We start from the raw sequence: 13229 nt of genomic DNA, 5'->3' as shown, positions 1-13229 counted from the left end.
GAACATTTCTTCCTTAATTTATTTGGCTCTATCTGATTTTTTCTTAGCCACTAAATCATCTTCCTTTTTTATAAATTTTTTTCATCATATTATCTTCTGCATCGTATCTTACTAAAATCATTTCTGTTTAAGTCATGGGGACAAATATCAATGCTATTTGAAATTTATCTTTCTCCAGGAGTGTTTAACTCATAAATATTTATTTTATTGTTATAAAGTAAAATAATTTTTACTTTAGTAACAGAATTTCTCAAAGCGTTCATGGTGTTCTAGAGTTTGCTTTTGTTTTTTATTTGTTTTTATTTTTTGCTGGTTTAAATTCCTCACTGGAAAGACTACTATTTAAGCCTTCTCTTTCCCTGACTTCAGGCTGATTTGAGAGGGTGTCATATTCCTTGTGAATGAGATTCAAGAATTTCTCTTAGATTTCAAGCCATGGGTGGGAGTGGGGACATATGTTGGGACATATCTTCTGCACTTGGATTAAACCTCTTTGGCCCAGATGTCCCAGATGCTATTCTGGGGTTTCCTTCTCAGTTTGTAGTAAAAGTGCTAATGCTTTGGACCAATTTTTCATGGTCAATAAGCCATGCTTTGTTTAGAAAACTTTGTCAAAGTTTCTGTTGCCTAATCTTCATCCAGCAGTCTATTGATCTGATCTCCTTAATGACTGAATATTACTTCTTTATTTAATTCATAGCCCTGACCCTTTTCTTTGAAAACTATACTCCAAAATAATAAAAATACAAGTAAGTACAGTTTATGTAGCTTTGACCAATTTAATTCATTTCTACTCAAATGGAAATGAAGACATGGTAGCCACAACTCATCACAATTTTAGGATAGTCTACTGCTTCCTTCTTTCTGCCATCCATATCCCTAGTCAGAAAGGGTGGCAATAATATCTTTCATAACAAAGTGGCATTTGGGATGATTTCTGGATCTCTGTTTAGGCTCTCATAATAAGAAAAGTAAGGTAAGAATAATTTTAACATGTTTCATCAACAAAGTAGCAGAGTACAATACCTTTAAAATTCAACCATGCTTAATTTTAATAACAACTCTAAACAAAGTGATATGACCAAAGCAGTAACTTGAGTACGTTTCTCAGATAAATTATTTGTATAATTATGATAATAACAAATATCTCACAGGATTTATGAAATCGAATGAGAAATAATAAAATTTGTAAAAGTAATTAACCTAGCGGCTGGCGCATTGCAGGTGCTGCAAAAACACATTTATTCCAGATATAAATGAAGGAATGACTCAATTCTATAAGGTGAGGATGCAAAGTTGTGTCTCAAAAAGCAGGAAAGGTGAATTAGTTAAGTGTTTTACCTATGCTATTTTGTTTGGATTGTGTTAAGGTGGCCTTTGATTCTTTCTTTCATAAAATCATCCATTGTTCTTAGAATAAATTTAAAATAATGAATATATAGTACTATTACTTTTCTTACTAAGTCATATTGTGACAACTTAGCCTTAAGAAGTATGATTTTGGGTTAAGGGTCTGGCATTGTTACTACTGTGGTGAGGGTTCAATGTCTGGCTTGAGAACTTCCACATGTCACAGGGGTGGCAAAAAAAAAAAAAGTATGGTTTTTGGTTTTATTTCTCTAATGTTTGCTTTGGAAAGACACATTGTCCTTTGATTTGGTAACCCCATTCATAGAAGTTTGCCAAATGTGATTTAATAGATAGGAATATTTCTCATGAACTAATGAGAGTGAGAACAAAGAATGCCTGAACACCAAAGTGTTTTCTTTAGCTAATTGCAGCTAATAAACTACACTAGACTGGAATCCAGGTTTATTTCTTACCTGTCTCAATCTTTAGATAATGATGCTATGGACTAGGAAACCTGAGGACCTCACCAGGGCCTATAACACCTGTGGTACCACAGACATTTCCCCAACCAGAGCCAAAGTTGTGGCTGAACTGGCCCTTGTGGTTCTTACTATGACAGTGAAAGTCACCTTAGCAACAACCATCACCGAAACTTAGAAAAAAACCGGGCATGATAGTACTCACAGGTCCTGGAGGCTCAACAACACCCCCCACCCCCGGGGCGGGGGTAGGGGAGGCTCTGTGCCAAAGTGGCAGGAAGAAGGAAAGAGTGAGAGAGAGAGAGAGAGAGAGGCTGGCCTGGGGTTTTGCCTTTATTGGGGTTGAGGGTGGGGCCTAGGGTTTCTGAGGTTTCACTTATTATTGGTGAATTTAAAACATAACAGTTGGAATTAGGGCAAGCCGAAGTGGGAAAGCGGGGTCTCTCAAGAGGTCAGTTATCTGGGTCTGGGTCTGTCTAAAACGGGCACAGGGAGGGGAAGGCCTGGCTTCTTTTTTAGCCCTCTAGTGAGTAGGTGTCCAACAGCTGGCAATATGCTTATTGGAGATAGATGTCTGAAAGGACGCCATTGTAATCAAAACCTGTATGCCGGGCACTTAGATTCCACTCAAAAATGCTTACTATCAGAATTTTACACTATAATAATCGCTTTGCAAAAAATGTAAATATGGGGAGTTCCCTTCATAGCTCATGGTTAACGAACCCGACTAGGTTCCATGAGGATGCGGGTTCTATCCCTGGCCTCACTCAGTGGGTTAAGGATCCACCCTTGCAGTGAGCTGCAGTATAGGTCACAAACATGCCTCAGATCTCGCACTGCTGTGGCTGTGGTGTAGGCCGGCAGCTGTAGCTTCGATTCGACCCTTATCCTGGGAACTTCCATATGCCATGGATGCGGCCATAAAAGAAACAAACAAACAAAAAATTTACAGCAATTCTTAGCTGTAAATATGACAACTAAGAAAGAAACAATCGGAGTTCCTGTAGTGGTGCAGTGGTTAACGAATCCGAGTAGGAACCATGACGTTGCGGGTTCGGTCCCTGCCCTTGCTCAGTGGGTTAACGATCTGGCGTTACCGTGAGCTGTGGTGTAGGTCGCAGACGTGGCTCAGATCCCGCGTTGCTGTGGCTCTGGCGTAGGCTGGTGGCCACGGCTCCGACTCGACCTCTAGCCTGGGAACCTCCATATGCCGCAGGAGCGGCCCAAGAAATAGAAAAAAAAAAAAAAAAGAAAGAAACAATTAAAACCCTATAATTAGCTTAGCTCTGACCATGCATTGTCCATTGTAACTCTTTACATTATGTTTAAAATTCATGTATGTCATTAGTAACTCAGGATTAATTACTACTAAACATGAAAAAGTGCATTTGTCATTTTTTTCACATTTTATTAATAGTTTCATTTATTTTAATGGTTTTCAAAAACCTGTATTTTATTGTTAAATATCCATTTAGATAAAAGTTGATTTAACTTTTAAATTGTCAAAAGATAACATTAAGAACTTTCAATAAAAATGTAGCTTAAACAAATTCCCTCTAAATAGATAACTATTTTCTCCTTTGCTAAGAACAAAAGTATTGACATTGACAAAAATCAATGATTAAAAACATCGTGTTATAATAAATGCTGTATGTAATTTAAATAAAACATTATTATTTGGGGGAGACTCTTAATTGACTTCTGTGAAAATATATAAATTGCAACATTTATTACTTACAATGATGTATTTACAGTTTCATGCCAGGATTTACTGGAAAAAACTGTGAGAAAGTAATTGACCACTGCAGACTGCTCACCATCAACTGTCTGAATGAAGGATGGTGTTTCAATATAATTGGAAGATTCAGAGTAAGTAATTTAATACATGGCAAAGTAATTTAGCACTTCAAAATACAACAGCTTCTGGCAGTCTCTACTTCAAATGCTTTTATTAATATAAGCCAGAGAAGCATCTCCTTTTCTGTATATTAAAACATAAGTTATACAAAGTTTAGTAATAGAGCTTTTTAACTTTTAAGAAATAAGTTATGTTGGGAGGACATTAAGTGTTCTAGGTAGTGTTTTTATTATAAAATAAGCATATAACTAATTGAGTACTGGTGAAATGTCTCTGTATATGTAAATCCACAGTTACTAATGCTTCAAGCTCTTGTACTAGACAGGGAATAAAATTAATCTGGTAGTTATTAGCCAGGGCACAAAACACATTCTTTTTGTAGGGGACTAGTTTTTGAAATGACTTTAAAAATTCAGTGTGTACTGCACAAGGGAAGCCATATCCTATAATTCAACAATTCCATTTTTAGTTAGGTCTATTGGAGAAATTAGCAAATTTGTACTGAAAGAGAGGTAAACAAGAATTGTCACTCCAAATTTGAATCAAACTAAAAGTCAGTGGATTGGAGAATGGATCAATTTGTCATGGCATAGTCGTATCAGTGATTAGTGAAGAATAGCTATATTCACTAATACTTATAAATATCAAAGTATAAGGTTAAATTTTAAAATCTGTATTGCAAATTATGTATGTACAGTGTGATAATGATCACAGTGCTCTGACAGAAATCTTTCTCCCAGAATGTTCAGACATCAGAAAAGACTGTGAATCAGGAAGCCAGACTTTCCCAGGTAGCAGGAAGGGCAGGGGAGTGTGAATCAGACGGCATCAGGTGATGTAGCTTCTGATATCATCCAGCCCCATAATGATTCAGGACTTTATAGTGCTTATTTATATTTAGAGTCATTTTTTAAAGTTTTATTGAAGTATAGTTGATTTACAATATTGTGATAATTTCTGCTCAACAATAAAGAGATCCAGTTATACATGTCCACATGTCCACTCTCTCTCAGATTCTTTTCCCACATAGATTATCACAGAATACTGGCTAGAGTTCCCTGTGCTATACAGCATGTCCCCATTGGCCAATCATTCCACATACATCAGTGTGCATAAGCCAATCTCAAACCCTTAGTTCATCCCTCCTCCCACCTGTCACCTTTGGTAACCATTAGTTTGTTGGTATAGTGTTTTCATAAACATAAAATTCCCTGAAATATTTGAATTGCTTTTATGGAAAGGTGAGGTGTCTGAGGTCTGTGGGCTGTGTGGCCCAGGGAAAAATTAATATGCACGGGGATAGAGAAGCAGGAAGTCATAGAGAAACATGAAGAAGGAAGAGTGGGGATTCAGAGAGATCCTCTGAGTGAATCCTGGATCTAAGGAAAGACCAAGGTTGATCAGAGTAACAGCCAGTGGGATCTGAATATTTGTATTATACAGATGTATGTATAGCCTAAAAGGAAATAAACCAACAATTTGACAGTGCTTTACTCCAATTAATGAGGCTAGACTAAAATTATAATCAGGAATATATTGTTTGAATATTCATTTAATTGAAGTAATGTGAAGAGTAAAGCTGACACCATGCTAACTTTAAGATCAGGAAGTTTACATGCAACAGGCTGGAAAATATTAGGAAAAAAAAACCCTGTAGATCGGAATCTTATTAATTCTAAGTCATGCTCACCATCATGAGTTAAACTCCTCTATTTTCAATTCATTTTCTTTATAATTAAAGTGGCATAAAGATGGTGAACTTTCTCATTGAATTGTGATGAGGAATTTCTAATCAAGCACTTTCACAATGTCAACTGCATTCTTAATATTAATAATATAAATGCCCTCATGATAAAACAATTGTTACTTCCCAATCAAGAGAGTCAAATTTCTACTAATCACTACGTATGAATAAAGCAATGATGAAATTAGGAGCTCTTGACAAAAATAAAATCTTATTGTAAGTTTCATACTTATAAAAATGAATAAAAGATAGCCACTAAATTAAAATATGACTGATCTTATGCACATTATAAAGTAAAAATATAGTTGCTACACAATTAAATACTATTTTCATTGCCTTGTAGCAATGATTTAGGAGCTCTTTTCCTTAGAAATTCCTTTCAGTGATTTACTAATAAATTTAATTTTATTTTTAATAGACAACACACATAGTTAGAACCACGATTTCTGGTTTGTGTCTATCCAAATACGTTATAGCTTCCAGATGTTATGACAAAACTGTTGGCTGCTGCTTGTTTTACCATTAAAGAAAATGCCCCAGAGCTTTGTCCACATTGCTTTGTTTCTCCTATTTTGTAGCTGGTTCAAGAATGCAGGTAAAAGGATGCAGTTTTTGTTTTATCTCATCTTTTTGTAAGCCCTTATAAGAGTTCATTTGTGAACCAACAAAAACAAAATTTAAAGCTCATGCAGTTTAACTTTCCCATCTGTTTTATTTCTCTCCTCTATTTCCATCCTCTAGTTAAATCTTTTTTTAACAATTATTTTCAATAAGTGTAATTTATGCAAACTCACACTGAAAGAAGTGAAGCTCAAATTAGAATTCCATATGAATACTAGTTGCATTTGGGGTAGAATTTAGAATTTTAAAATTTAGTTTCAACAACAGAAAGTCTAAACAGAATCTGAGTCTCTCTCTCTCTCTCTCTCTCTTTCTCTCTCTCTCACTCACACACACACACACACACACACACACACACACACACAGACACACACACACACACAAAGAATTTGAAGGCTCACATAGACTTTCCAGCACTAGGCAAGGTAAGTGTTTAACCAGAGGCTCATGTATTTCATTTCTTCTAACTCACTCTAAAACATAGTACTTCTATAAAATTAAATAATAATAACCCCCCCCCGGGAGTTCACATTGTGTCTCAGTGGAAACAAACCTGACTATTACCTATAAGGTGGGTTTGATCCCTGGCCTCACTTAGTGGGTTAAGGATCTGGTGTTGTCGCAAACTGTGGTGTATTTTGCAGACGTGGCTCTGATCTGGTGTTGCTGTGGCTATGGCATAGGCGGGTAGCTTTAGTTCCAATCTGATCCCTAGCCCGGGAACTTCCATGTGCTGCAGATGCAGCCCTAAAAAAGAGAGAGAAGAGAGAAAGAAAGAAAGAAAGAAAGAGAGAGAGAGAGAGAGAGAGAGAGAGAGAGAGAAAGAAAGAAAGAAAGAAAGAAAGAAAGAAAGAAAGAAAGAAAGAAAGAAAGAAAGAAAGAAAGAAAGAAAGAAAGAAAGAAGGAAGGAAGGAAGGAAGGAAGGAAGGAAGGAAGGAAGGAAGGAAGGAAGGAAGGAAAGAAAGAAAGAAAGAAAGAAAGAAAGGAAGGAAGGAAGGAAGGAAGGAAGGAAGGAAGGAAGGAGGGAGGGAGGGAAGGAAGGAAAGAAGAAGGAAAGGAAGGAAGGAAGAAGGAAAGGAAGGAAGGAAGAAAGAGAGAGAGAGAGAAATGAAAAGAAAACTGTTTTACAGCACAGAGAACTCTACTCAATATTCTGTGCAATTGTATGGGAGAAGAATTTGTAAAAAAGAATGGATATGTGTATATATATAACTGAATCAGTTTGTTGTACAGCAGGAAATTATCACATTATAAACCAATATACTTCAATAAAAATTAAAAAATAAAATTAAAAAAATAAAATTTTATTTTCCTTTAAAAAACCTCTGCTTCTCAATCCTTCCTTCTTAAACACTCAGATAAGATTTGTTCAAATGTTTTTTCTCATTTATATTATCAGATATTGAGATGAAAAGTTTGGAGGAGTGGTATGAGCATGAAGTAGTGTCAGAGAAAGAATTCTCTCTGCTTTTAAGAAGAAGAGGAGGCAGGAGAAGGATTCCAAATCTACTAAACATAATCTAAATTAAAGAGTTATTGAATTGCTTAAAGTAGCTTTAGAAATGCCATTTGATCAAGATCTACTTCGGTAATCTGCTGATCCATGTCTTATGCCTCAGAGATAGTTTCTCCTCTGCTCTCTCTTTCTTAAATTTCTTGTTGGCTTCTGAGTCTCCTTCGTTAATTTTGGAATTTATTCTACTCTTGTTCAGATTCTTGCTGGGTAAGTTGGCTCCTACCTAAAACAGTGGTACAAAGAATAGCATCCTTACACTAGCTTTGAGCTTTTAAGTCTTTTTCATTGAGCTTTTACTTCTTTACTTATTCTTCAGTATATTTAAATCATTTGAATCACTGTCATTTTTAAATAAGCAAACAAAAAAGATATATTTTGACTTGGAATAAATATTTCAAAGAATACAAGAGTAAATCTTTCCTAAATTCCATGTTTAATCAATTTTCCAGTGGCTTTATTGCCTAAGATTATTGGTCACAAAAAGGGATAGAAACTTCTTTGATGGTCAAACTCACATAATATTATCTGAGTCCTACTGACTCTGCCTTCCTAGGAAGCAAGCAATAATAAAGCAGCAGAGATCCCCAACTTAGAAGGAGTTCTAGATATTAAAGTTATCCCTCAGCTTCTATTATTTGTCAACAACTTTGTGTAAGGGAAATTTTCAGGAGTCTTAATAGCAGTTTTAGGACAGAAACAGAAGTACTCAGGAATTCACGTTTATGTCATTGTCACTTTTACATGCAGGTATCAATTAATTGTACAATGAGTACTACTTTGTGATCCCACATGATTTCTATTGATTAATTATAATAACTACTACTAGCTTTATAGGAGGAAGAAATTTAAGGTGGATTAAGTGATGAATATTTTCAAAAACTTCTCTCGCACTTTTAAAATTTGACTTGGTTTTATTTCATACCATTATTCATTTGTAATAGTCAGAATGGAGGGAGTTATAAGCATATATCTTATCATTTATCTTGCTTATTTACAGCAGAATTTTTATGTCAAGTGATAAATTAAATTAAAACAGCTTTATAAAATGTGGCAACTTAATTCATCTAAATTTAACTGCAGTTTCTGTGAATAGTTGAAATTCTCATATTTAAAAGATACAAACATAAACACTTTAAAGGCCTCATAGAAACAAAAGTTGCCAATATGTCTTCATTAGCAAAGAAACAGAAAATATAACAGAAAAAAAAAATCACACTGAAAGTGTTTACAAAAATCACCTCAAAAATTAAGGAGAAATCACTGATGAAACTATTTTTAAAAGTGTGGTATTTACATAATCTCATTCCTATTCTATTTTGGATGTTTAAGATGATGACTTTCCTCCCAAAATGCTCATGACAGAAGTTAGAGCCATAATATCTGTAAGCAGGTGTATTAAAAGTAGATATTAATAAACTGAAGGCATAGCTTTCATGAACAGTTTCAGGGGATCCAGAATATGGTTGACTGAATAATGGCACCACAAATGTGTGCATGTCCTGATCCCAAGAAGCTATGAATGTCATGTGGGAAAATAGACATTGAAGATGTGATCAAGACAAGGATTTTGATATGAGGGGAATATTATAGATCATTTGGATGGGACTGACTAATCACAAAGATCCTTATAAGGGGGTTTCAGGAGGAATCAAAACAGAGAATGTGATGTAATGGCAGCCTCAGAGACTGGAGTAATGTCCTTGGAAGAGGCAGGAAGTGTCCACAGCCTAAGGGAGATAGAGAACCACAGGATGATGAAAAAGGCACGGGATCAGTCTTAACCTCAGAATCCTCCTAAAACCTCAACTTGAACCCAATAGGATAGATTTCAGACACCTGACCTCCAACAATATAAAAGAATAAATATCTTAGACTTCTAAGAGATCAGCAGGGACAGGAAATACTAATTCACAAATATTTTAAGAAAAATATTTTAGTACAAAAATAAATTTGTGACCTGAAAATGATTAGAGACGCTCTCTAACTGAACAAGTCGCTCAATGTTCAGGGTTCCTATGAACCTATTTTGAGGAGGGATTGTTTTTTCAGACTGGAGAGAAAGAAAAAAAGAGAAAGAGATTCACAGATACTTAAGCATATTTAAGTAGACTTGAATACTAAGCATATTTCCTACCTCCTTTCCCCACTTCATAATATTTTCTGACCTAAATCTGTGATTGGATCTGCCCAAGGGAGTGAGAATTGCAGGTAGACAGCCATTATAGAAATGTTGTAGGTGGATGGACCTAGAAATAATCATACTAAGAAAAGTAAGCCAGACAGAGAAAGACAAATATCATACGATGTCACCAAAAAAAAAAAAAAAAAAAAAATACAAATGCACTGATGCACCAAACAGAAATAGACACACAGAAATAGGAAACAAGCTTATGGTTACCAAAGGGGAATGTTGGGGAGGGATAAATTAGGTATTTGGAATTAGCATATACACACTACAGTATATAAAATAGATAATCAATAAGGACCTACTGTGTAGCACAGGGAACTATATTCAATATCTTGTAATAACTTATGAAAAAGAATCTGAAAAAGAATAGATATGTAAATGTAAACATATGCACATATAACTGAATCACTTTGCTGTACACCAAAAGCTACCACAACATGCTAAATCAACTATACTTCAATAAAAATAAATAAGTGAATTAATAAATAAACTAAAAAAGGAAATGTAGGTACTGAAACAATAGGGTGGGTGGCCTTTTTTTGTTATTGGTAGTTACCATTATATTTTGAATACTATTAACAAATCTGAGTCAGTTTCTAATTGTTCTTCCATCTATTATAAGAACCAAGAAAGGAATTTACTTCATAATTCTTTGTCAATAATCAAATTTCCAGACAGGTAGTTACCTGAGTTCTAACTCTACTTTATCTTTCTAGCTGCCTTTTATAAAATTAGTATATCTTTTTGCAATCAATTTGTCTCAACTCACAAAAGTTTCCTCTGACAATATGCTGATGCCTGGAACTCTTAAAATCAAGTGCACAGTTTAATTACTTAATTGTACCCAAAAGGTGTGATATAACATAATTACATTTTCATGTGCAGAAAATTAAAATTACTCATTCCATTTTAATAGCGAATATATATGTCAAGAATCATAAAATGAAATTCAGTTTAAAAAAATTAGGTGCCTTACTTCTTACTCCACAGTGTTCTAATAGGCCAATCACTTATTTTTAATACTCGTTTTCTGTCTCTTCAGTAATGTGTGAAGAGGTCAGTGATGTCATCCAAGGTGAATGGGCTGAAAGTAAAATGAACTATTTGACACAGAAGAACACACTGTCCTAGAATTTCCTCATTAAATTTAATGCTCCTGCTATAAAAAGTAAATACAGGAAAAACCTGAAGGAAATGCAAAGTTCCCTAGAATCACCCCCAAAGAAAAGGATAACAGGGTACATTTCAGGATTTTTAATGTGGTTCAATTTGGTCTCTTTTACAAGGGTCAAGAGTTAAAATATATCTTAAACTCACTTCTAGCAATGAAGTAGATTATTTTAAATTATGTCAAATTATGATATTTTAAAATTTTATTCATTTCGTATTTCAGTATTATTAATATAGCATATCCATATTTTTTTCTACTTAGTGGCTAATCAAATACATAGATTGATTTTTAAATATTTCTCATGTAATGAAATTTTCTAATCAATAGTCCAAACTTAAAAAAATTAATTCATAAATAATATCAATTATCCAAATTTCTAAGGCTAGAAAATTTTGAAAGACTGCCTCAATATGTTTACCACAATGTGAAACAAAATGAGTAAAGCCACTTAGCTGATTCTATTTTGAGCCGTCTAAGAAAAACATATATTATTCCAATGGCAACTTATGAGAAGGAATATCCAAGAGTTCCTGAGGTTTTTCTAGAAAAAATCAGTATAGATATGATGTTATAAGAAATTATTTAAAAACTTGACTTATAAAATATGTTTAAGAAAAATATATCTAATAGTTAATTTGGGAAAACAAGTTTAACATTTAAGTTCCTGGCTGTAAAACCTGAAATCAGTGAAGACCATTATTCAAAAATCTTACTCATCTTTAAGGTAAATATATTCAGTTAGATATATACTTTTACAGATGGAAAATATATTTAACACAAATATTATATTTAAACATTTGGGCAAATAGCAAATAGAAACTACTGATAAGTTGATACAATATCACAAAATGCTAAAAAAATGCCCACTTGATTTTGTATTAAAATAGATGAATGATTGTTTTAATTAAGTTTTTTGCTACTTATACAAGTAAAAAGGATATAAGTCACACTCAGATTGCTAAGGATATACTCTTCCTGGAATGGCATCATTATCAGAAATGTCTGACTATACCATGAAAAACAGCATCAATTAGAAAACTGAAAATGCTATAAAAAAGATATATTTTTATAGGAGTTAAGATATTGTTCTTTCTCCAGAAAAGGTGAAATTTAACTATAGTCAAAAAAAGGCATAGAGTAAATGTGCTATATTGAAAAATAAAACTGAAGCTGTTCAATAAATTAATTTATTATAAATAAATTGTTTTATTTAATATTATACCACTATTGCAAGAAGTTAACACTCAAAGTTTTAATAAGGAGATTGGAGTTCTACAGTCATTTGTTTGATCACAAGACAAATGACTTATCTAGCCTATGAGAAAAAAAAATGAAGATATTCACTGAAAAAGGTAAAGAATTTTAAGGTTATCGTAAACGGTAAATGTAATTATTTCTCTTCTCTCTAAGATGATCAAATACATTTTTGAAATTTAGTGGTGTTTGACAGTCAGTGACATAAAATATATGAAATTCAACAACTGAGTTTAGTACCATGGTAAAGGCTTTTTAGGCTGGCAGCTGAAAGTTAGTTTGAAGTGAAAGCAGTCAGGGAGTTCCTATCACGGCTCAGTAGTTAACAAAACCAAGGATTATCCACGAAGACATGGATTTGATCTCTGTCCTAATTCAGTGGGTTAAGGATCTGGCATTGCCATGAGCTGTGATTTCCCAGTGTATATAAAAGTTATAGGAGTGTCCACTGTGGCATAGTAGGTTAGGTTAAGTATCTGACATTGTTTCTGGGCAGTACAAGTTCAATCCCTAGCCTGGTTCAGTGAGTTAAGGATCCGTCATTACCACAGCTGTGGCATAGGTCCTAGGTTGCAGCTATGGCTTGGATTCAAATTTACTGTTTCCTTATTGATGTTTTGTCTGGATCCCTTCATTGTTGACAATGTTAAAGTCTACAAGTATTACTGTATTGCTATTCATTTATCATTTTGTTTCTTTTTATATTTTCTTTATATATTTAGTTATCTTCATAATGAATTGACTTGTTGCATGATGACTGTCTTTGTAGATTATATAATAGTGACTTAGTTTTTTGCTTAAAGTCTGTCTTATTTGATACTAGTGTAGCTACACTTACTTTCTTTTGGTTACCATTTGCTTAAAATATTTATTTTACTATCAATATGTGTGCGTCCTAAAAGTTAAATTGAGCCTTCTGTAGGCAGCATGTCATCAGATGTTTTCAAATGTTTTCCTGTGTGGATTCATCACTGCTTTTTCAAAATCACTAACTTTTTTAAACTAGGTAGAATAAGATATTTTCCAATAAATCAATTTTCAGTGTTTT

The 13229-nt window shown here is 33.9% G+C and overlaps 1 protein-coding gene across 1 annotated transcript in view; it reads left to right on the top strand.

The window, feature by feature from the left end:
• EYS (eyes shut homolog (Drosophila)) overlaps window positions 1-13229 on the top strand; it is a 1343277-nt gene that overhangs the window by 80608 nt on the left and 1249440 nt on the right. The window contains 1 exon segment of the mRNA XM_021084496.1: window positions 3584-3698. Coding sequence (XP_020940155.1) covers window positions 3584-3698 — 115 coding nt within the window.

The sequence above is a fragment of the Sus scrofa genome, chromosome 1 (assembly GCF_000003025.6).
Source record: "Sus scrofa isolate TJ Tabasco breed Duroc chromosome 1, Sscrofa11.1, whole genome shotgun sequence".
Lineage (NCBI taxonomy): Eukaryota > Metazoa > Chordata > Mammalia > Artiodactyla > Suidae > Sus > Sus scrofa.
Note: the sequence above shows the minus strand (reverse complement) of the source record. Positions and strands in the feature narration are given on the sequence as shown.